Source organism: Colobus angolensis, unplaced genomic scaffold, assembly GCF_000951035.1.
Source record: "Colobus angolensis palliatus isolate OR3802 unplaced genomic scaffold, Cang.pa_1.0 Scaffold29, whole genome shotgun sequence".
Classification (NCBI taxonomy): Eukaryota; Metazoa; Chordata; class Mammalia; order Primates; family Cercopithecidae; genus Colobus; species Colobus angolensis.
The window spans coordinates 54,136-80,242 of NW_012116154.1; the positions used below are offsets into that span (position 1 = coordinate 54,136).

Here is a 26,107-nt window from a genome sequence, read left to right on the forward strand (position 1 = left end):
ATAGTGTTGGAAGTTCTGGCTAGGGCAATCAGGCAAGAGAAAGAAATCAAGGGTATTCAGTTAGGAAAAGAGGAAGTCAAAATGTCCCTGTTTGCAGATGACATGATTGTATATTTAGAAAACATCTTTTAAATATATAAAACATACAGAAAATCTTTAAAGATTTCTTTAAACTTGGATAAATGCCATGGAACCATTACTCAAATGAAGACCAAAACTAACTAAATTAATAAATAAATGGCTACAGATATAGGTTAATTGGCTCTTCAAGCTCTTTACCAGGTGGCATGTTCTAAGTCTTCATTTAACTTGTGACCAAGTCACCAATAAACAGAACTGTTTTATACTTTTATGGTGCCCAGGTCCAGAGTGCTAAATTAAAGCCTCAGGTTTTGACACATAAGAATCATTAAACACTGGATCTGCTAGACCACTTCACAATTGTCCTGCCACACAGAATTACAGCAGGCAAAACTCAAAGAGGTAAAATCAAATCTAAAGGAACCCACAAGAAGACGACTCATCAAAGAATGCAGTTTCCACATTCTGATGATTTCATCCCTCCTACCCTGACCAATCAATCCCAATGTTCCAGCCCCCCACCCTCTATGATCCACTTAAAAACCCCTGCCCAGAACTCCTCAAGGAGATGGATTTGAGAGTCTTTTTCCATCTCCTCATTTGGTACCCTGCAATCATTAAACTCTTTCTCTGCTGCAAACCCTGCTGTCTCAGTGTAATTGGTATGTTTCTGTGCAGTGGGCATATGAACCTGTTGGTTCTATAACAACTGTAGCATGCACTTTGGTACATTGTTGTGGGGACAGCCACAAATTTGTTTGTGCTTTGTTGTATGCACACCCCTACAACATGCTGTAGCCTTAGTAATATTTAATATTAGCAAATGTTTACTGAGTGTGCATCATGTTCTAGCCACTGTGAGTTTTTATGCTTCATCTCATTCCATCTTCACAATATCCCATGCTGTAAGTATTCTATTATCTTCACTGAAAGGGGATCAAATAACCTATCCATCAAATATAACCAGTAAGAAAAAGAGCTTATCCTTGCATGCAAATATGTCTGCCTCTACTTTACTTTGATATAACCACTTAGGCGAGTTCTTAAAATGTGCAAAATAGAGATCCACATATAGTACAATAAATCTTGGCAACTGACAAGATATGAGGCAAGAGAAAGTAGATGGAGTCAAAGAAAACTGAATAAGTGGGGGAATTGTGAGGCCATTAATAAAAAGCAGAGTATTGGAATAAGAAACTAATACTGGAGGGTGGTTCTGTGGTTTTTTTTAACGTCAAGAAAATAAAACATCTGCAAGGACCCCCAAAATGAAAAGACTTTACAAGATTAGTGCTGTGAAAGTAAGGAAACAGGAAATAGCAATGGAACTTCTGTTTAGGGAAATTAGAAAAGATGTAGAGCAATTTTTTATGGGGATCACAATAGAAAACTAACAAGATATTAACAGGAATATGAAGTAATGGGCCTAGATAATACTGACAATACAACCTTGTTGTACACCACTTTGTTATGTTTTGGGATCTTCTAAAATCATGCCCATGGCAATGTGGAGTAAGAAAGAAAAAACAACTGGAGGGGTTTACACAGAACTGGGAACTAGCAAACTTGGACAGTCTATAGAACCTCTGCAACAAGTGACTATAGACTGGCTATTATTACATTTCTGAATCTGATAAGATAAGGAGACAAGTGAAAACAAAATTGTGACTATAAGCTAAGATAAATTGTAAAGGAGTAAAAATTAAAAACTGCCAATGATGAGAAAGTTCAATAGGGGAAAAACTGGAAGAGACTAAGGACAGAAAATTGTGACCAAAGCAGAACATTACTAAGTTCACAATTTTGAATATGGAATCATTTCAAGTGATGAAGTAGTTCAGCATGTAAAAATGCTGCTAAAGAGTAGAACTGAAGGCCATTGTCAATTGATTAGAACTTTGAGTCCTCAACTTTTAAAAACTCAAGCAATAGCCAGATCCATCTAAATTTGAATCATGGCTACACCAATTGTGATCTGAAGATATTTAAATAGTATCTTAGCTTCCATAAGCTTACGTTTACTTCAAGTATAAAATTTTGGTTTTGAAAGATAACAGTGCCATTCACAGTATTATTTTCAAAAGTAAGAGATAATGCATGTAACATGCTTAGCGAAGTATGACATTCAAATTAGCTTTTACTATCATTGTCATTGTTGTTCTTACGATTAAAAATTATCCCGAGTCATCCAGGAAAAAGGGACAGAGAAGTAATCACACAAAACACTGCTTAAATTCTAAAAGTCTGGCTTTAGTTCTAAATTTTAAATTTCTCGATCCCTGTACTATCTGAAGGTCAGAACAAACACTTCATGGCTTTAAACAACAAAGCTTGAAGATTTAACACTTATCTTGCCTATTACCAAATAAGATCCAAACAAAAAAAGATTTGAATGTTCATAAGACTCTCCTCCAACCCAATCTCTGGTGGAATTTCTAATGATCAAACAAGTGAACAAAAAGAAATGAAGGTAACAAATAAAAAGGAAGAGTAATAAAAACCTAAAATTCATCAGTTCCATAGTTAAATAATGAAAAATTAAAATTAGCTATGATAGTACATGTGATGAAATGGGTCACACATTGCTGAATAAAATGATCAAAGACAAGCCTGGGCAAGTGGTGAAACCCCACCTCTACAAAAAATTTAAAAATTAGCCAGACATGGTGGCTCACACTTCTGGTCCCAGCTGTTTCAGGGGCTGAGGTGGGAAGATCGCTTGAGCTGGAGGTGGAGACTGGAGTAAGCCAAGATTGTGTAAGTGCCCTCCAGCCTGAGCAACAGAGCAAGAACCCTGTCTCAATATCAGATATTATTTTTTGAAAGTTATTCTTAGAAAACTAACTTCCTATCTTAAAAAAGTACCTTAGACATGGTTCTTAGTGAAGTGTATCCTGCTTTCTAGCTGTCTGTGAGCATTTTTATATATTTTTTGAGACACGAAATTTGGAAAGGTACGAGAGTATAATGATATGGTTGGCCTTGTGTCCCCACCCAAATCTCATCTTAAATTGTAATTCCCATGGGTCAGGGGAGGGACCTGGTGGGAGATGATTGAATCATGGGAGTGGATTTTCCCCTTGTTGTTCTCATGATAGTGAGTGAGTTCTCATGAGATCTGGTTTTTTGAAAGTGGGTGGAACTTTTCCCTCTGCTCACTCTCTCTCTCTCCTGCTCTGCCATGATAAAGACGTGCTTGGTTTCCCTTCACCTTCTGCCACAATTATTAGTTTCCTAAGGTCTTCCAACCATGCTTCCTGTTAAGCCTGTGGAACTGTGAGTCAACTAAACCTCTTTTTTCACAAATTACCCAGTCTCAGGTAGTTCTTTATAGCAGTTTGAAAATGAACTAATACAGGAAATTCATACTGGGAGGGGGGCATTGCTATAAAGATATCTGAAAATGTGGAAAGCACCGTGGAACTGGGTAATGGGCAGAGGTTGGAGCAGTTTGGAGGACTCAGAAGAAAACAGAAAGATATGGGAAACTTTGGAACTTCCTAGAAACTTGTTGAATGGACTTGACCAAAATGTCGATAGTGATATGGACAATGATGTCCAGGCTGAAGTGGACTCAAATGAACGAAAGGAATTTATTGGGAACTGGAGTAAAAGTCACTCTTGCTATGCTTTAGCAAAGAGACTAGTGGCATCTTTCCCCTGCCCTAGAGATCTGCATAACTTTTAACTTGAAATTGTTGATTTGGGGTATCTGGGTAGAAGAAATATCTAAGCAGCAAAGCATTCAAGATGTGACCCAGCTGTTTCTGAAAGCATATACTCATATGCATTCACAAAAAGACTGTCTGAAATTGGAACTTATGTTTAAAAGGGAAGAAGAGCATAATAGTTTGGAAAATTTGCAGCCTGACCATGTGGTAGAAAAGAAAAATGGACTTTCTGGAAAGAAATTCAAGCTGCTGGCTGAAGAAATTTGCATACTAAAAGGACCTGAATGTTAATCATCAAGACAATGAGGAAAATGTCTCCAGGGCATTTCAGAGACTTTCAGAGCAGTCCTTCCCATCACAGACCCAGAGGCCTAGGAGGGAAAAATAATTTCATGGGCCATGCCCAGGGCCCACACTGCTCTGTACAGTCTTGAGACATGTTGCTCTACATCCCAGCAACTCCAGTTCCAGCTGTGGCTAAAAGGGGACAAAGTATAGCTTGGGCTATGGCTTCAGAGGGTGCAAGCCCCAAGCCTTGGCAGCTTCCACAAGGTGTTGGGCCTGTAGGTGTGCAGAAGGAAAAATTCAGGTTTGGGAACCTCCACTTAGATTTCAGAGGATATAAGAAAATGCCTGGATGTCCAGGCAGAAGTCTGCTGGAGGGGTAGACTCCTCATGGAGAACTTTTACTACAGCAGTGCTGAGGGGAAATGTGCAGTTGGAGTCCCCACATAGCTCCACTGCAGCACCGCCCAGTGGAACTGTGAGAAGAGTGCCATTGTTCTCCAGACCCCAGAATGATAGATCCACTGACAGCTTGCACCATGTGCCTGGAAAAGCTGCAGACACTCAACACCAGCCCATGAAAGCAGCTGCTGGGCCTGTACTCTGCAGAGCCACAGAGGCAGAACTGCCCAAGGCATTGAGAGCCCACCCCTTGCATTAGCATACCCTGGTCGTGAGACATGGAGTCAAAGGAGATTATTTTGGAGTTTTAAGATTTAACAACTGCCCTGCTGGGTTTTGGGCTGGCATGGGACCTGTAGTCCCTTGGTTTTGGCCAGTTTCTCCCTTTTGGAATAGGAGCATTTATCCAATCCTTGTATCTTGGAAGTAACTAACTTGTTTTTGATTTTACAGGCTCATAGATTAAAGGGAGTTGCCTTGTCTCAGATGAGACTTTGAACTTGGACTTTTGGGTTAATGCTGGCATGAGTTAAGACTGTGGGGGACTGTTGGGAAGGCATGATTGTGTTTTAAAATGTGAGAAGGACATGAGATTTGGGAGAGTTGAGGGGTGTAATGATATGGTTGGCTCCGTGTCTCCACCCAAATCTCATCTCAAATTGTAATCCCTGTGTGCCAGGGAGGGGCCTGATGGGAGGTGACTGAATCATAGAGGCAGACTTCCCCCTTGCTGTTCTCATGATGGCAGGTTCTCATGAGATCTGGTTGTTTGAAAGTGTGTGGCATTTCCCCACTTTGCTCTCTCAATCTCTCTCTCTCCCCTGCTCCACCATGGTAAAGACACGCTTGCTTTCCCTTCACCTTCTGCCATGATTGTAAGTTCTCTTTGTGAATGCATATGACTACGCTTTCAGAAACAGCCAGGTTACATTACAGAGGTCTTCCAACTGTGCTTCCTGTTAAGCCTGCAGAACTGTGAGTCAATTAAACCTCTTTTCTTCATAAATTACCCAGTCTCAGGTAGTTCTTTATAGCAGTGTGAAAACAGACTAAAACAGAAATATCAATATCTTTCAGCAGATATTCAAAGACTCCTATGATCCCAAAATTTAAAAATTACTTCTCACATGCATACATTAAATACTTTCACATGATTTAAAACAGAACAGTTTCAAAACATAACAAAGCAGTTAACTTTCTGTTAATGGTTTATGACACTAGTTATTATTTTATATAATTATAATAACACTCCCATACAGAAACAACAAATTTACCAAAGGCTCCCCACCAGCTCTGCAGCCCTTATTAACAGAGTAGATACTAGGGAATCGTTGACTACATGGAAATAACTAATGAGAAACACATACAGCTTGAAGGAATTGTTCTAGTCAACCACTCAAAAGGAGCTTTGATCACCTTGGCAGACACTAACTGCCTACCCAATATCTCTGATCTCTCTTTTCTATGCAGTACTAAGAAAGACCTTATTTTTTCAGCCTATCAATGTAACATCTAGAATATTATATTTCTATCCTTCTTTGCTACTAAAGGTTAACAATAAAATGCAAGGGGAAGTTGGGTGAGATTTCTGAAAAAATAAAAAAAACCCTTTTAAAAGGAACTTCCTTCTTTTAAGAAGGATGTACTTTTTTTCTTTTCTTTTTTATTCCCTTTCTGTCTGGAATACAGGTATGATGGCAAGAGTTTCAGTAATTACCTTATATTATTAAGAGAACTTGAGGATGGAAGTCCTGTGCTAAGAATGGCATAACTAAAAATTAGAAAGTGGTGCTAGATTGTATCATAAAACTTTATACTCTCTCCAGTGCACTTTTCTGTACATTTTGCATATGAGAATAAAATACAAACCTCCTAGATTTTAAAGATTTAGGTTTCATTGTTGTTTAGTGTGTGTGTGTAAAAGAACAATTATTACTCAGAAATGAATGTAATTTATAACTCCTATACTCGTGCAGCCTAAAAATTTTACTTTACTTTGTTATTTTGCCTGAAAGTAGACCAATTGTTTTATTTTGATAAACAATAATACTTTTAACCTTTAGTTTTATAATATTGGACATCAGACAACAATGAATGATGATCTCGGAGATGTAGGAAATAGATGGTGAGCTCTATGGCTACCCAAGCTGACTGCCATGACAGCTTTTCCAAGCTGTGTACAGGAGGGCTGGGGGACTCCCTGAGTGGAGGAAACAGACTTGAGAGTCAGAAGACCAAGATGGCTGGAGTTGACAGGATAGAGTTTCAGAGAGTAAAGAACTTCACTGAGAACTCTGGATAGGAGTACAGGGCCCAGCCTGGCTGCTCAGCAGAGTGCTGATCAGTATCTTCATCTGAGAAAACCACTCAAGGCAAGCAAAATAACTATCTGAAAGAATTAAAGGAGACATGATCTAGGTAAAGGACCTAAAAGAGTACCTATTCCCACCAGTAAGACTGGAAAACCTCATAATTCATAGGGCATTGAGTAAAGTGCTCACAAGATCTTGATCAGTAATGGAAAATATTTAGCTTTAGACCAAACACTACTCTGGCCCTGACTAGGAAACCTTAAGAAACAAAACCTAAAGGATCAAACTCTTTCTAAGAAACTTAACTGTACCTCAGCAAAAAGCTGAAGAATATGTATAGGTATAAAAAGTTATCCCAATAATGAATAGTTTTACCTAACAAGGTAAAATTTACCATATGTAACATCTAAACAAAAATTACCAAGTAGGCGTAAAAGTAGAAAAATATGACTAAAAATTAAGAGAAATATCAATCAATTGAAATCAACTAGAACTGACACAGATACAATTGTTGAATAAGTAGGTTAAAACAGCTATTATACCTGTATCTTACATACTAAAAAAGAAGAAATATTGAGCATATTGAGATATAAAAGAAATATTTCTAAAAAATTGGATTACATTAGTAAAAGAATAGATAAATGGCCAATAGAACAGTATAGAGAACCCAGAAATAGATCCATATAAACACAGTCAACTCATCTTTGACAAAGCAGCAAAGGCATTTCAATAAAGAAAAGAGTCTTTTCAACAAATGGGCCTAGAACAACTGAGCATCCATATGCAAAATAAAATTAATCTAGACACAAATATTATTCCTTCACAAAAATGAACTCAAAATAGATTAAAGGCTTAAATGTCATAACACTCCTAGAAGATAACTTAGGAGCAAATCTAGATGATCTAGGGTTTGGTGATGATTTTTTAGATACAACATCAAAAGTAGGATGCATGAAAGAAATTATGCATAAGGTGATAAAGTGAACTTCATTGATACTAAACATTTTTTGCTCTTAAGAGACATTGTCAAGAGACTGGAAAGACAAGCCACAGACTTAAGAAAACACATGCAAAAGACATATCTATTAAGGAGCTGTTATCCAAACTATACAGAGAACCCTTAAAATTCAACAATAAGAAAACAAACAACTTGACTTAAAAATGAGCCAAAGATGTTAATAGACATCTAACAAAATAAGATATGCAAATGACCAATAAGCATATTAAAAAGATGTTCCACATCATATATCATTGGGGAAAGGCAAATTAAAGCAACAGTGAGATATCTCTACACATCTACTAGAATGGCTAATATCCAGAAGACTGACAACACTAAATGCTGGCGAGGATGCAGAGCAACAGGTGAATCACAACAAACGCAGTGAATTTCTGGAGCCAACTGCTTCTTGATTATGGCAGACGCTTCCTTGGGCACCAATGTCTGCTGAGAAATTTTGTGAGTATTCCTTAGAAATGTTCCTAGAGTTTGTGTTTCTAGTCTGTAACCTAGCTATGCTCAATACTAGTGGTCTTTATTCTTAAATAGAATAATACAGTACTTTAAACATATATAGAATTATCAATCAGTCCCACCTCAATATCAGGTAGTTTAAGAAATCTATCTTTATCAATGGTCCTTCTATTCTTCTCTCTGTCACCAGAGACCCCACTTAGGTTCATTCTGTGTTTTATAGCTCCATTCCAATGTGGGTTTTGTGGATTTCTACCATGGAGGCTTATGATTGGTCCATATGGGCCACTATTTCTAATTTATATGCTACTGGCATTTCTAAGGTAATTTATGTTGTAACTATTTGAACATAGTCTTTTTTGTGTAAAAAAAATTTCTAATGCAAAATAATGAAACAGTTGCCTTAAGCAAGTTCCAAACTGAATTTGCTCCCCTGCCCCCTACCATGGAGTATCCAAGGGCAGTGTAGATTTACCTTGTAAAGTATTTTTTTTCCTTGACTGTTTTATTGCTTCCATCTTCATTTTTCAGTTTGGTTGGGGAAGAGAGTCATCAGGAAAAAAAGAGCGTAGTGTCCTTGTAATTCTTCTTGTCCACTAAACTCTGTTATTTTCACTTCAATGAAGATAACTAAATTCCTCTGGCACCACCCACCCTGGGTTGGGTAACACTGACAGTAATGCAAAGGGAGCTACAAAATGTTCTCTTGCTCTCCGTGCCATGTCCCGCAGTCTGCCTCCAGATGCCTCACTTTCTGTCTCTGTCTACCTCATTCTCTGGCTGTTTCTGTCTGTTTTTCTATTTTTCTCTCTCCTTCCTATAAAAAAGTTGTATTGTGCAGATGATTCACAAATCTTGATTTTTTTCACCCATCTAAATTTAAACTAAATCAAATGGTTTCATGCGTCTGCTTAAAACACCACAGATGTTAAGGAAATTACCAACATCAGCTTCTTTTCCTCCCTTAAAATTACATTTCACCAGGTGTCAAAACCCAGCAGAGGGCATCCTTCCATTTCAGATGCATGCATAGTGCAGGAAAAGGGCCCTATAATTCAAGCAATGTATTCCATTTAAGTGCATTGCAATTTAAATAAGCAGGCTATTTTAATAGGAGGGGAATGTGTTGTTTTGGAGTGTTTGCCATTTTGAATTAAAGATTTAGAAGTAATTTTCCTTTCATAAGCGAAAAAAGAGAGGGGAAATCTGTTTCTGGACTCTCTCTAGGTTTGGAGCTTTAGCTTAAATTGCAGAAACAGCAAGGTAGCACCTGTGTGATACTTCCTCCCCTAGGCTACCATGTGTGTAAATAAAGTGATCACAGAAAAAAGAAACTGGGAAAGAAGCATGCCCCCTATCTCATTTAAATGTCTGTTTTAGCCTTCCTGTGAGATTCCTCAAACTAAAGGGCAAATAGCAGGACGGGCATTACAGCCTCTCATATTATCTCAGAAGTAGTGAGAAGATAAGCAGTTTGGCTTCTGAATAAGAACAGCCAACTTTATACCGGTGCATTAAAGGCAGTTGCCCACTAATTTTAATCGTGCAGTTGCACAGAAGTTGAAATTTCACAATGGGAAATGTCTTACGTTGTCAGACATTTTCCCAAGTTAAAAAAGGCAAATATTCATAGCCCTTACAAGTTATGTTTTCTCCCTAGTGTGATTGAGTTTATCAGATCCCTTCTTTATTAAAGAATGTCTTAGAGAGAGAAGGAAAGAACATGATGAGGAAATATAGCATAATTCATCCATCCATTCAATATATGTTCATTTGAACACTTACTTTGCATTAAGCCCTGTTTGAGGTCCCAAAACTATACCAGCAAACAGGCAAAGATCCCTTTCCTTGAGGTGATGTGCCAAAGAGCAAGGGTTTGGGGAGTCAGACAGACATAACTTTGAGTGCTGGCCTTGCCACTTAGCCAGCTCTGTCACTTGGAGCAAAGAAATTAATGTTTTCTTTTGCAAAACAGGGATAACTGTTCATATTTCCTAAAAACATACTTTGTTCCAGGTACAGGAACCAAGTGCTTAATATGTATTAGCTCAATACTCTCACAAATCAGCCTATGAGGTAAGTTGTATTCTCATTCCCATTTTACAAATGAGAAAGCCAAAGCACAGAGTCACATGGTAAGTGTCAGGGCAGGGATTTAAAACAAGTCTGTCTGACCCCAGTGCTTGCTCTTAACCAGTATGCTATATGAAAGTTGATTTCTAAGACTACCCTGAGGATTATGTGAAATGATACATGCAAAGCTGTGAGTGCACTGGAGTGTTATTATTATTACTATTATTATGTATTATTTTTAACATGATTATTACTGCTGTTGTAATTTTCTGCAACCTAAGGATATGTGTTGAAATACGTCAAAAAATGGATCAATACTTCAAATTAGCATTCCTATACTACAGAATGTAGTGTGTGTCCAGCTGTGGTTAAAAGTACAATCACATAATGTCATCGCTATTGGATCATAGCTTCTCTACATTTATCTTTTTCATAAAATGGCAGGATATTAAAACACAGATTGATTCCCTGAAACAAAATGTGAGCATCTCCTGTTCTAGATTTTTATAACCTTCTCTGAAAAATGAAAGTTAAGACCAGATGCTAAATGAAACCAAGATCCAAGTATCCATCTGTGGTTTGACGGTCTCTGTTCTGTGATAAGTGATCATGTAGTCAGCCCATAAACTGGTTACTGGTGCCCCTTGGCTCTTTGCTCTCACCCTTTCCAAAGTCTCTGGAGCTCTCTCTGTAGGCTTCTTCCGCAGGATGTTCACAGATCAATTGGAGTTAACCACACTAGCAGTATTATTCAAAGAGAAGTGAAACAGGCATGTTCTCCTGCTGCTCTGGGAGTTCTCTCTGCTTTCCATAAGCCTGAATTTATGTTTCCAACTGCTGCATTACCCAAGTCAAAAATAATTTTAAGCAAGCGGATCAAACCCTGGCTCCAGGCCCCATTTCTTATTGATTTCATTTCAGGACTATCATCTTAGGTTCATTAGGTAGGAAACTGATTGATAATGCTGTATATGAGAATTTATAAATATATATCTTATATATATATGTCCATTTTTCTTGCTTACACTAAAAATGCAGTCTTTATCTCACATGCTAAGCTTCACAATGCAAAACTGAAGTCAACTGAATATTTTTAAACATTTATTTATATTCAAAACTGCAGTTTCTTGCTGATTTTATCTCACTGTACTTCTTCAGGGAGGAGCACTGTGGCAGCTCATTGTCTGGGACAGAAATAAGTGCTCCAATCCCTTTGGTTTGAGCTCCAAAAAAGCCAGCAAGTATTCCAGTAGTTATGCTGCAAATTTATAGATCGTTATAGATTTCTATCAGCCCTGATTGGGTTCTATGAAAAAGACTTTCCTGGGCAGTGTACTTACCCCAAGGTAATGGCCATCAATGAACACAACAGGGAGGGAAGGCGCTTCGGAAACTCGTCGGCATCGTTCATCTAACTCTTTTCCATATTCACCATTCAGGGCTATGTTTTTCTCTTCAAATTTTATGCGATGGTTTTGGAAAATCTTTCTAACCAGTTCACATCTTTCAAAGGTTGTCCGAACCACACGAAGGCACGTGGTATAAATCACTACACGGTCAAATTCTAGGTCAGTTGATGGTTGCTGAAGGGAAAACATTGAGTTGTAAGAATGCTTACTTTTACTTTCTTGTGTCTTATGATTTTAAGACAATTAACAATTGCATTAAAGGCATGCAATAAAAGTTGAGTGAACTCATTTATCAATTCAAAGACTTATCCTTTTAAGTTACAACACCTGTAATTGGGATACAGATAACAATCAATATAATTTATATGACATAATTTAATTTTTTTCCTTTTCTCAGTAGCATATCAAGTAATGGCTAATGTTAAAATTGATCACATCTCACATGAAATGCCATGTGGTAAAACAGTAAATGACTGAAATATTTTTCTTACGTTTCGTAGACATTACTCAATCACTATATCTGTTTCATAAACCTGAAGTTTATGCCACAGAATAGTCAACATTAGCATTTAGCTAGTTAAAATTCTTCCACTTATCAATTTATCAAATTGTATCATCTTTGGGGCAACAATTTCCTGGGAATAACAAGACCTATATTATGTGATTCTTCTAAGGTTTAAGTAGCATAACATATGTTCAAGGGCTCTGTTGAGTGACAGAGCTCCCACATGTAGTGAGAAAGCTCTGCCACAAGAAATAAAAAGGTAAATGTTCCAGAATGGGAGTCCACAGAAACCAACACCAACGTGAATGGTGGGTCAAAGCCAGGCATAAAAAGGAAACAAGGAATCAGACACAGGAGTGGAGGTAAGCAGCACTCTTAAACAAGATGAAGACTATCCTGTGTGAGAATCTTCTTCTACATTTCAGACATCAGTGACTGCTTTCCCGGGAAACCCTGCCCAGCACTGCTAATGTGTCCTGAAGAGCCATACCAGGTAGGTCCTGAAATCAATAAGAAAGCTTCTCTTCTTCCTTATCACAGTCTTAGTTGAAGGAAACTGAACAAAACACAACTATACCATGAGATCATGGGATACATGAGTCTTCAAAAAGTTATAATTTTTTAGAGCACAACCACACGATTTGCAAAACTCCTGTGGAGTCAAACCTTTGGAAACCATTCTGGACAGCTAAATACCAAAGCAAGCCAGTAGGACACTAGTTCCACCACTGTGTATGCAGAGAAGTCAGACCACTCTGCCAAGATGCAAATGGACAGGTAACAACACTCCAAAGGTCCAATGTCATAAAGATGCCAATACAAAATTCTCCACCTCGTGGAGAGAGGACTTTTTGGATGATAAAATTTAATAAAGATGCAAGAGTCATTTCTTTCCTCAATAGAGTGCAGAGGTTAAGTTGAAAATCTAGAGCCCTGGAGGGATTAAGCTGGTATCATAAATGCTGAAGCAGGTCAAGAGTAAAAGAAATACTAGGGAAAGATTAAGAATAGCATCTAAATAGAGAAATGTTACACAGCCTAGGCAATTGTTATCTTGCAGGCATGTGACTTCGGTGTGGTTACACATAATTATTTTATGTAGAAACTTAAATTCAGGATTTTTATAGGAAATTTTCTGATTTATAAATGGTGACACCTAACTATAAATGCTTTTAAAGACCACGTGGACCAATATTTCTGAAGACTGGATTTGGTATATGCTGCCAATTTCTTACTAAGATAAAGAGAGCATAGCAGCACTATTGACAATAGCAGAGACATGAAATCAACCCAAATGCCCATGAATGATAGACTGGTTAAAGAAAATGTGGTACATATGCACGATGGAATACTATGCAAACGTGAAAATGAATGAGATCATGTTCTTTGCAGGGACATGAATGGAGCTGAAAGGTATTATCCTCAGCAAACTAACACAAGAACAGAAAACCAAACACCACATCTTCTCACTTATAAGTGGGAAGTGAACAATGAGAGGATGTGGATACAGGGAGGGGAACAACACACACTGGGGCCTGTCAGAGGATGCGGTGGAGAGAGCGAGAGCATTAGGAAGAACAGCTAATGCATGCTGGGCTTAATACCTGGGTGATGGGTGGGTAGGTGCAGCAAACCACTGTGACACGCTTTTACCTACATAACAAACCTGCACATCCTGCACATGTACCCTAGAACTTAAAATAAAAATAAAAATTTTAAAATTTTAAAAAAGGAGAGCATAAACTTGAAAATCAGATATACCTGAGCTCTGCCACTGGCCACCTGTGTATCTTTGGGAAGCTAATGAACTATTGTCTCAGTGTTCTCATTTGTGATGACAGTGATGAGAATGTGATAATAACAATAGCTACCTAACAAGTTTGCTGAGAAGATTAAGAAAGAAAAATGTGAAAAAAAAAAAAAAAAAAACTAGTGTAGGACTTGCGACACACTACTATTCTAAGTTAAGCAGAGAAAAATATTGCACTTCACATCATGGAAATTTTTAACATTGAAAAAACAAATGTAAGTCAGTGGGAAAAAATCAGTGCAATTGATGACAAAAAGGAAATTATTACTATGTTTTGATTTAGAGACACTGGTCTTTAGAAGGAGCAACCAAATGCCCTAGAGTCGATAGCTCCTCTTCATATTAACAGGTATGCGCAAGCAAGGCTCAGACACTCACTACAGGTGCTGCAGCTTTCAGAAGAGCACCAAAGTTTTTTTTTCTCATCATATTATCTGTGTAATTATGCATTTTTCTCTGAATACAAAAACTACTGTTACTGCATTAGTTTTCTACCAAAATGGTCCAGTACTTCAAATAGGTGCATTTATTTTTGAATTATTTGTTATGAAATACTTTTCCCAGATGTGTCAAAGTGGAAAAATTTAAGATTGGACCAACCTGCTGCCATGTTAACCAACTGATGTAAGATTCTCTCTGATTACAGAACAAACCGTGTATACCAGCGTTCTGTGTCTCTAAGACACATGCATTTTCAAAATACTAATAAGATGACCCCTATCGGGTAGCCACATTGGATGTCATCTAATGTATGAGATCACATGGATATCCCTTTACGTGTTGTTGAGGATGAGCTTTGCCTGGAATCAGTGCATCTCAAGAATGTTGAATGTTAGAATAAACTGGGGATCCTTTGAAAATCCCCAAATCTTAGGCCAAGCCCATACCAATTAAGTAAGAATCACCAGGGTGGGGCCTCTGAATTGCGATTTCTTTTTTTTTTAAGTTCTAATGTGATTCTAATGTAGAGCCAAGTTCTAGAGCTAGTTAGATACAGACTGGATGCAGAATCACAGACCTCACCCCAGATCTAGTGACTCAGAATTTACATTTTGAAAACTTCCTGGAATTTGGAAACATATTTTATGTTTTTAAGTTGTACATACTTAAGGTGTATAATATAATGTTTTGATATATGGAGTTAAATAATTACTGCAGTCAAGTAAATTAATATATATATTATTCCACACAGTTACATTTTTTTGTGGTAAAAGTGCCTAAAACCTATTATTTTAGCAAATTGTGAGTATGTAATACAATATTATTAACTATAATCCTCATGTGGTACATAGAACATCTCCCTATTATATCCCCCTCTTCCCTTTTACCTCAACCACTAACAGCCACCATTCAACTGTTGCTGTGTATTTGAGATTGCTTTTGTTTGTTTTTTTGTTTGTTTGTTTGTTTGTTTTTCAGATTCCACATGCAAGTGAGATCATGCGGTATTTTTCTTTGTCTGCCTGGCTTATTTCACTTAGCATAATATTCCCTAGGTTCATCTATGTTATCACAAATAGCAATATCTGTTTCATTTTTAAGGCTGAATCATATTCATTGTTTATATATACACTACAATTTATTCATTTATCCTTAAAGGATACTTAGGTTGTACCTATATCTTGGCAATTGTAAATAATGATGCAATAAACATAAGCCTGAGAGTGCAGATATCTTTAAGAGTTGGTAATTTCATTTCCTTTGAGTATATACCCAAAATGAGGATTGCTGGGTTATATGATAGTTCTGTTTTTCATTTCTTTAGGAATATTCATAATGTCCATAATGGTTACAGTAATCTACTTCCCACCAACGGTGTACGATTGTTCCCTTTTCTTCACCCATGTGCTACACTTGTTGTTTCTTGTCTTTTTAATAGCAGTCATCCTAAGAAGTGTAAGGTGATATCTCATTGTTTTGATTTGCACTTCCCATTGTGGTTTTGATATTACTGATGTTGAGCACCTGTATAGATCTCTCTTGGCTAGTTGTATGTCTTCTTCAGAGAAATATCTATTGTGGTCATTCGACCATTTTTTAAATTGATTGTTTGGTTTTGGCTATTGAGTTAGTTATTTATGTTCCTAATTACTTGGGATACTAACCCCTTATCTATATATGGCTCACAAATATTTTCTTCCAACCAATTAACTGCATTTTCATTTTGTTGATAATCTTCCTTGCATTTTTTAAATTGGATTATTTGGTTTTGGCTATTGAGTTAGTTATTTATGTTCCTAATTACTTGGGATACTAACCCCTTATCTATATATGGCTCACAAATTTTTTCCTTTTATTACCTGTGTTTGGGGGAAATATCCAAAACTTAAAAAATTTCTTGCCAGGGGTAATATCAAGGAGTTTTCCCCTATGTTTTCTAGGAGTTTTACAGTTTGGGGTCATATGCTTAGATCTTTAATCCACTTTGAGTATGTGGTATAGGATAAGGGTCCAATTTCATTCTTTTGCATGTAGATATTCAGTATTCCCAACATCATTTACTGAAGAGACTAACACTTCCCCATTGCATCTTCTTAGTCCCTTTGTTTAAAATTAGTTTACCTTGTATAGTTGGGTTTATTTCTGTTACCAGGAAGTGCAGCAGTCCTCATTTCTTATTTAACTTAGAAGAAAGAATTCAGCCAAGAGACACATAGCAAGAGTTAAACAGCAAAGTTTGCAAGAGTCACAGCATTCCTGGCATTGGTAGGCCCTCTAATGCACATATGGCTACAGTGACCAAAGATTTAGATCACAGCACTCAATTCCCTTTGAATACTTGGAAAGCTTTCTGAGGATAGAGGGGTACAAACAAGCCCATGCTGCAAAGGCTGGAATAAATACCGAACTCTTCAATGCTCACATATTGACAGACATCTATAAGCATTAAAAGCATCCAGGAAAACATGTCATCAAACGAATTAAAATTAGTTACCAGTGACAAATTAGAGTGACCTGTCAGACAAAGCATTCACAATAGTTGTTTTGAGGAAGCTCAACAAAATCTAAGATAACACAGAGAAGGAATTCAGAATTCTATCATATAAATTTAACCAAGAGTTTGAAATAATTTAAAAGAATCAAGCAGAAATTCTGAAGCTGAACAATTTAATTGACAAACTAAAGAATGCAGCAGGGTCTCTCAGTGTCATTGATCAAGCAGAAGAAAGAATTAGTGAGCTTGAAGACAGGCTATTTAAAACTACATAGTCAGAGGAGGCAAAAGAAAAAGAATAAAAAATAATGAAGCACACCTATAGGATCTACAATATAGCCTCAAAGAGCTAACTCTAAGAGTTATTGGCCTTAAAGTGGAGGTAAAGAGAGAGGGATTGGGGTAGAAATTTTACTCAAAGACATAATAACAGAGAACTTTCCAAACCTAAAGAAAGATAGCAATATTAGAGTACAAAATAATGGCTACTCATTCATTCAGTAATTAGAATAATTTGTTTGTCAAACACAGTATTAAGCACTAGGTATATAATGGTGAGCAAATAATATAATTCCATATCAACATGGAGTTCATAGTTAAAAGTAATAGAAAGCCAAAATGTCACATAAATATAGAATTACAAGCTACTAGGTAGTATTAATGAAATGCAGAAGTAATTAGGAAAGCATAGTGCCTGGGTACCTTCTCTTCTTTTCTTAGAGATCAAGAAAATATTTTCTGATATTTGAGGTTAAGCTGGAAGAATAGAATTTAACAAAGAAATTAGGTAGAGAGTGGGGGAAAAGTATTTCATGCAAGTACAAAGATCTTAAAATGGGAGGAAGATAACGTGTTTGATACTCTTCAAAGTTTGTTTCTTGATATACAAGAAGGGAAAAACAGAATGGTATTAAGTGATTCTAGATAGATATGAAGGGTTGATACCATGTTGTATTTTATAGCCATGTTGTATTTTAATGATCTTGGGTTTTTTACCCTAGAGCAATGAGAAATCCCTAAAGGGTTTTAAGAAGGATAGAAGGAGTTGCACTAAACCTGGTTTACATTTCAAAATGATAAGTAAAGAAGGACCAGTGGGTGTAGTTGTACAAGATGCACACTGCACAAACTTAGGCAGGGCCATTAGTAGCATATTCTAAACAAAAAGTTCCCCCAGGGTTGTGTAGTCCACATTTTGAGCCATTATACTCAGTCTCACTGCCAGTTCCCTTGCTCAGGAGACTGAGGCTGAATATGGGGCAAATTCGGGGTAGAAAGTAGGCTATAAATTAAAATACATTATTCAGTAAAATATTCTAAAAAAGATTTTATTGTACAATTTTTGCATGATTTGGAAGTAGGTCTTTCTAGAGGTAGAGTGATAAGTTGGATGATTTCTCAAGGTCTTTTCCAGTTTTATATGAATTTTAAATGATATTGTCTTTGGCAAAAAAAAAAAAAAAAAAAATCCTCCTCTTCTACATTTGCTACATTTTCCTTCCCTCAATAGATTTGTCAAAGCATCTGGCCAGAAGTCTAAAAATAGCCTCTAATGGCTGTCCCTCTTCTCCCTTCCTGAGGGTTACCATGGGAATAGCGTATGAAGGATGGAAGCATCTGAGACAGCACTGAGAAGCCTTTGGGGTCTGCAGCCTCCCGGCTCTGAGAGAGCCGACCTAGATGGTAATAAACATAGGCCATTTTTTCCTTTCTGTTTATTAAAAAGCTGAATCTTAGGGATGCCTGGAAGCCTTACAACAACCTGCATCACACGCAGATGTGTTGGAAAGGGACGGAAATTACTGCAAATCAGACTAAGGAGTTAACCAAATAGCTAACCTATGTCCTCAGCCTGCACATCGCCCTGCAGTAGCCACAGCACAAAAATGAGTACAGTCACCCCCTCATCTTGGAACGATTGTGGAGCTTCCACATCCACTGGAACTAACCCTGGAATTTAGGCCAAGAGTTATTATCCACCCATCCCCCACAGAAGATCAGTACGGAGCAGGCTCAGCTCCTTAGGCAGAAGCAAATTCAGTGGGTTATTTCAGGCTGAGCCTTTGTAGCTCTAGCCTCACACTGATTTAAAAAGGATTCCTGAAATGGCCTCCTAGCCTTGCCCCAGTGAGTCCCCAAATCAATGAGGACTTAGAGGCCTCCAGACAGCTGCAAGAATTCAGGTCTTAAGCAATTTTTTTAAATAAATAAAAAGTAACACATTTGAATATCAGTGGCAGACAATACTAGTAACTTCACATTTATCAATTCCTCACAATAACTTACATAGTGTTGCTGTATCTACAGATCTAGAAACCTAGACTCAGAAAGAGTAAGTATCCTCATATCCTCGACAAGGAGACAGAGTTGACGTTCAGCAAAATTAGAAAATTGGAACTCAGATGTGCACCCTTCTAAAGTCCATGTGCTTTCCACTGAGCCAAGACAAAACACTGAACCACACGTTGTTTTGCTACCCACTCCTCAGGATAAAGTTGTTACTAAACCACAAACTGCTATGGGCTTAATTCATTGCTGGTGAGATAACAGTTGTGAATTGAAGAGGTTCGCCTCTTTACTAAATTATGATCCCACATGTATCAGTCACTTACATCACACAAGAGGCATGTTAAATTTTTTTTTTCAGTCTAAAATGATTCCTTTGAGATGAGTAAGGAATAGATATTTTTTCCTATACATAAAGGCAAAGAGGCAAAGTGATTAGCTCAAAGCAATACAGCATGTCAGTAGGCAAACTGGGACTAGACCCAGATTTCTTGATTATCAGGCAGTGGGCCAACCTGGCTCTGGGAACAGCGATTTTAAATAGCAGGCACATGCGGCTGGAAGCAGGGCTGTGGGCCTTGTAAAGGGCAAGACATTTTACATATATTACACTCTCTCTCCCTCTCCATGATATTCTATAAACCTCTATAGTTAAATGTGCATTATGAGATACTTCTTCACACTAAATTTGAATAAATAAATCTCTGCCCACCTTGCTCTCAAATCACCTCTTGAATTTTTATTCTTGCACTTAATATGATTTGTCAATCCGCTTTATCCACACCAGACTTTATCCACACCAGGCTTCTCTCTTAGCTTATTTCCTAGATCTGTTTCCATTCTAACTGTACTCCCTATTCAGTTCTAAAGGTGAGTGGTAATTTCCTACGTCAAATTCCCCTCCTCACAATTGGACCACAAAACATCAAAAGGAACTTCTCTATGTCCCTCTATAAGACACAAATTATAAAAAATAATTATTTATCACATGACTGTTGCATATTTATATGCAGTTCTAGAGACTGCAAAAAATCTCTACATATGAACTTTTTCATTTATCATAGTGGTAAAAATTATGGCCCAGGTTTTATAGACACGGAAACTAAGATGTGGAAATAAAGTTAAGGTGCCCAAATAAGTCAGGGGGAAAAAGGGAGCAAAATGAGAATTTGAACCTGAGTCTGCCTCCTAAGTCCTTACTCTTTCCTTAAGAAGATGTTATATAATCTTCTTAAATAAAAATGACCGAAGGACCACCCTGTTCTAAAATAATGGCAAAATGTACCATGAAGAGGCTGTCACAGGGACAGTCCTAGAAATTCGATTACTCATCCCTGTGCTGTCTTCTAATCTCTGGTTAAATGTTACTTCTCAAACAGGCCTTCCCTCATTGCATTATGGGAAACAACCCCTCTATCCTCTTACCCAGTTCTTTCCTAGTACTGCTGAATGTTATATTGTGTATGTTAAGTGGTTCACTATCTATCCACACACATTAAGACATAAAGGACTTAGTTTTTTATGTCTTATGTTATGTGGTTCACTATCCACACACATTAAGACATAAAGGACTTAGTTTTTTCATTAGAACTAAGAACCCAGAATATAACCAAGTACATATAGATACTCCACAAATCTTTTCCATACATTTAAACCAGAACTTGGTTTGAATTTCCCCCTTAGTAACCAGAAAATCCTGGACAGTTTATTGACCGCTCTTAGTTTTCTTATCTTTAAACATAGACACTAGTGCCTACTTCATGGGGATTTGTGAGGTTTAAATGATTAAATGAATAGAAAAACTCTTATCAGGAAGACTAATGCATCATGAACTCTCAGTAAATGGTATATTTTTGTTAATGTTATTATTATTATAAAATGTTATTGACACATATCAGCACCATCACCATTATTGCTATGAACAAGAAGTCCAAATCCACAGATGTCATCAACCTCATAAGCTCAAATGGCAAACTTTAACCTCATAATTACACAATGATCAAAAAAGCCAATCTCTTATTGAGGTAAATTGCTCTTTTTTTAAAAAAAATCAACAACATTTGTTTTTCTCATGAATCTGCAATTTGGCTATGGCTAGGTGAGAACAGCCCATCTGTTCTACTCTTCCCACCAGCTGGGGAGCTAGAAGACTGGGGCTGTAATCATCTGAAGAACCTTTCACTCACATGACTGGCAGCTGATGCTGGCTAGGATTGTAGCTGAAGCTGTCTTCCAGAACACCTACTCATAGCCTTGTCCTGTACTTCCTTGTAACATGGTGCCAAGTTCAAAGGGTAAACATCCTAAAAGAACGAGGGCCAGGTGGAAGACTTCTTGCTTTCTAGCCTTCACTTGGAATCACTTTTGCTGCACTCTATTCATGAAAGCAGTCATGAAAACCCACACAGATTCAAAGGGAGAGGAAATAGACTCCCCCTTCTTGATAGAGGAATGGCAAAATTCTGGAAGACCATGTGGAACCAGAGATCTTGCTGTGGCCATTGTTTTTGATGGGGGAAAATACAATTTCCATACAACCTGGTAAATTTGCTATAGTCCAGAGTCTTGGCCCTCAGACATGCAAGCTGGGAAATTCACCATTGGCTGGCTTTTTGAATCATGATACTGATATGTAAGACTAGAATGCCTATTTATTATTTACAATGAAAAGAACATGTCATTGACATAGGACCACTCAAATTCTCTATGCTTTCCATATTCTTGGTGAGCATAGAATCAGAACAAAGGAGTAATGGATTTGGGTCAATGGTTTGAATAGTAGCAGGTCAAATTATGTCTGAATTTTTGACTTGTCAAAGGGATATGAATTATTAGTATTCAGTGACTGAGACTTCTGGGGTTTCTCTTGATGCTTACCTCTGTGATTCTCCTTTGTGTAGCTTCCTTAGCTGATCAACTACTCATTTGGAATGTTCTTTCTTTGAGTGTGCTGTTCCACCCAGCCTCATCAGTCTGGGTTTGCTGAGGGGAGCCATTCTGCTCCTGTAAGTATGACTTTCCACTCTCATTTTCTAATTTGTCTTGTCTTGATCTTATAGTCTACATCTCAGAAAGCAACCTTAATGCTTTTATTTCTTATTTCTTGTGGGAGGAAGAAGTACAACTACTGAGAAGAGAGTTCACAGTAGTCAAGGTGGTAGCAGGTGGTTTGGACTAAGGTGATGTTGGTGAGGTAGGGGGTGATCAAGTGAATGGGAAGGGGTTCAGGGTGGTATAGTCAGCTTTGTTGATGCTCCATGCAGTCCCCTTCACCAGGTCAGTGCCTCAATCCCCCACCTGGTGTGAGTGTTGTTTGCTAACTGCTCTCAGCTGCCTTCTTTGGAGACTCGGTCTCGCTCAATGGAGCACACTCAGCTAGAAAAAATGGTGGGAACATAAAGTTTATAACCAACAACTAACTGATACTGGGTTAATAAGGCCCTGAGCTCTTTTCTCAAAATGAGGCAACTCTGCTCTTCACATCTGTTTGGGATATGCTATCAATTCTTATAGTGAAAAAACAATAGAATCAAGCATATATCAGCATATAGCAGATGTCATAAAAATCTCTCCAAGTTCAGTTGCCCACGTTGTGGCATAACAGAAATGCATAAGCATAATCTTTGCATGCAAATATTTCTTCAGAGTGTTTTCTATTTTCTCAGTGCTCTCAGATCATTCAAATAAGTGAATTTCAGTTATTTCCTCGGGAATTATCCGTTTGTCCAAGTCAATTACTGAATGAGCCTAGACGTTAACTGAAAAGTCAATGAACCTAATAAATCTTCCACACCAAAAAAAAAAAAAAAAAAGCTGATTATTAGGCAAATGCAAATCAAAACCATAATGAGATGCCATCTCATGCCAGTAAGGATGGTGATTACTAAAAAGTCAAGAAACAACAGACGCTAGTGAGGATGTGGAGAAAATAGAATGCTTTTACACTGTTGGTGGGAATGTAAATTAATTCAACTATTGTGGAAGACAGTGTGGTGATTCCTCAAAGATCTAGAAGCAGAAGTACCATTTGACCCAGAAATCCCATTACTGAGTGTATACCATAAGGAATACAAATCATTCTATCATAAAGGTACTTGCACACATATGTTCATTGTAGCATTATGATGACTGGGATCTACCTCTTTAGCAACATACGTCAGAGGAATCTGAGACTCACTCAGTTGAATTATTTGAATCAAACTTTTCTTTAGGAACCAGTATGTTGCTGTGTAAAGAAAACCAAACTGAAGTCATTGCTTTGACAGTTAGTAGCTGTGATGGTTAATGTTATGTGTCAACCTGACTTGGCTAGGGGATGCTCAGATATCTGATTAAACATTATCTCTGGATATGTCTGTGAGGGTGTTTCTGGAAGAGATGAGCATTTGCATTGTAATGAGCATTTAGAAGCAGATGGTTCTCCCTGGTGTAGGTGGTCATCATACCATCTGTTCAGGGACTGAATAGAACAAAAAAGCAGAGGAAGGTTGGATTTGTCTTCTCTCTACCTGGCTGCTTGAGCTGAGACATCAATTTTCTCCTGACCTTGGTGCTTCTGAATCTTATGCCTTCAGACTCAAATTTAAATCTACACCATCAGTTCTCTGGATGTCAGGTCTTCAAATTGCATCATTGGCTTTCCTGAATCTTCAGCTTGAAGACTACAGGTTGTGACACTTCTTAGCCTCCATAATCCCATGAGCCCATACCATGTAATAAATCTCTCCCTATATATAGATATCTGGATACAGAGAGAGAGAGAGACATAGATATATAGACATAGATATTATGCAAATATAGATATTGTATTGGTTCTGTTTCTCTGGAGAACACTGACTAATATAGTAGAGGTATGAATTTGAGGAAGTAAATTTACTTTTCCAGGACTAGGTTTTCTGTTCTCTAGTATGGGAATAGCTACAATCTCACACACAAAAGAGTTGTAGGATTATATGTAAAATCCACATGAAGACACATTGCTAACTATAAATCTTCACAAACTTGCCATCTATCACTATTACCCAAAATGTCATAGCTGGAAGAAAGAGGGATTAGAATCTAATTCAGAAATCTCTCGTGGTAACCACATTCCTACTAAATAAAAATGTCTATCTTCTAATATGAATATCTTGGCTTCTATACATATTGTCAAAAGCACTATGTATTGGCATTTTACATTTTGCTAATTTCTATAGATAAAGCTGATATGAGGATGAACACCAAAATCACTATATTCAGGAGCATTTAATCTCAAAATTATGAGCTTACAACAGTGAAAAGCCAGGCAGTAAATAAGTCAGGAACATCTCGCAAATGGAGAAATTTCTAAAATATTTTTCCTCTTATTTCTTAAAATATTCAAGTTGCAAAACCAGAAGAAAAGGGACTACAACATTGAACAATGGCATCAGAGTATTAAGGGACTACAGAGCCCTGCACTAACCATTGTCGTAACACCCTTCATCTTTGCTCCAAGAACCCCGGTGCTTTTTCTTAAAGGGAAAGGTGCCCTTTCCCTTCTACTGTATTTTGTATATTATATCTATAATATTATATAAGATTAAAGTATTTCTCAATTTTTCCCATCAAGAAAAATGCCTGAATAATCAGCTAAATGCAGCCAATCCCTTTCAGTGCATTTGGATGCTATAAGAATCTACTTTAGGGGTTGAAATACCTGTACTTCATCTCAGCCTGATTCTTTCATAAATGTCAGTGTGATGAAGACAAGTTATTTCAGTCCCTGTAGAATTCCCAGAATAGACTGAGAACTGAGGGCAAGAAAGCCAGTGAAAATTCAGAATTTGAGAAAATTGGACACAGCCTCAGGGAAATCCCCCATTTCCATTTCCTCCTCAGGCTTCCAGACTTGGCTCTTATGTCTCTCTGACTGTACTAATGATCATGGTCCCAGTGTCACCTAAATACACTGAACTCCAGGGAAGTAACAGCTAGAGGCCATTTATGGAAGCTTGGTTGGTGCAGGAAGCTAATATTTTTTGTAAGTAGGGAGTCCTTTAACTCTATAAGTAAGTAGGTACTGTTATTATCTTAGCTTTACAAATGGAAAACCTGAGGCACAGAGAAGTATGTGACAGGGCTAATGTCAGGCAACTAGCAAATGATGGAGCTAGTATTTGATTCAAGTAAATTATAGAACTCAAATATTTATATGACCTTATTAGCCATGTTCTGATTCTCTCTATATCCCAACTCATGTGATAAACAATAAAAAATTAGAGGGACTAATACAGGATTTATTAATTTTAAAGTCTCTTTCTCTTTTTTTTTTTTTTTGAGATGGAGTCTTGGTCTATGGCCAGGCTGGAGTGCAGTGGTGTGATCTCATCTGACTGAAATCTCCACCCCAGGCTCAAGTGATTCTCCTGACTCAGCCTCTCAAGTAGCTGAGATTACAGGCACGTGCTTCCACACCCGGCTATGTTGTTGTTGTTTCTTTTTTTTTTTTCTTTTTTTGGTATTTTTTAGTGGAGACGGGGTTTCACCATATTGGCCAGGAGGATCTCGATCTCCTGACCTTGTGATCCGCCCACCTTGGCCTCCTAAAGTGCTGGGATTACAGGCATGAGCCACTGCACCCTGCCTAAAGTTTCTCAAATACATAGAGATTTAAAATAAATAGTGTATTGGTTTCCTATTGCCACTGTAACAAATTACTACAAAGTTAGTAATTTAAAACAACAAAAAATTTAATCTTACAATTTCAGGGTTAGAAGTCTTATATGGGTTTCAGTGGACAGAAATCAAGGTGTCAGTAGACCCAAAGTCCTTTTAAAGGCTCAGGGAAGAATTCCTTGTCTTGCCTTTGCTGGCTTCTTGAGATTCCCCCATTCTTTTTTTTTTTTT

At 37.5% G+C, this 26,107-nt stretch overlaps 1 protein-coding gene across 1 annotated transcript in view; it reads right to left on the minus strand.

The window, feature by feature from the left end:
- GRXCR1 (glutaredoxin, cysteine rich 1) overlaps nt 1-26,107 on the minus strand; it is a 137,657-nt gene that overhangs the window by 49,062 nt on the left and 62,488 nt on the right. The window contains exon 2 of the mRNA XM_011949032.1: nt 11,636-11,878. Within this exon, the coding sequence (XP_011804422.1) occupies nt 11,636-11,878 (243 nt within the window). The remainder of the gene's footprint in view (nt 1-11,635; nt 11,879-26,107) is intronic.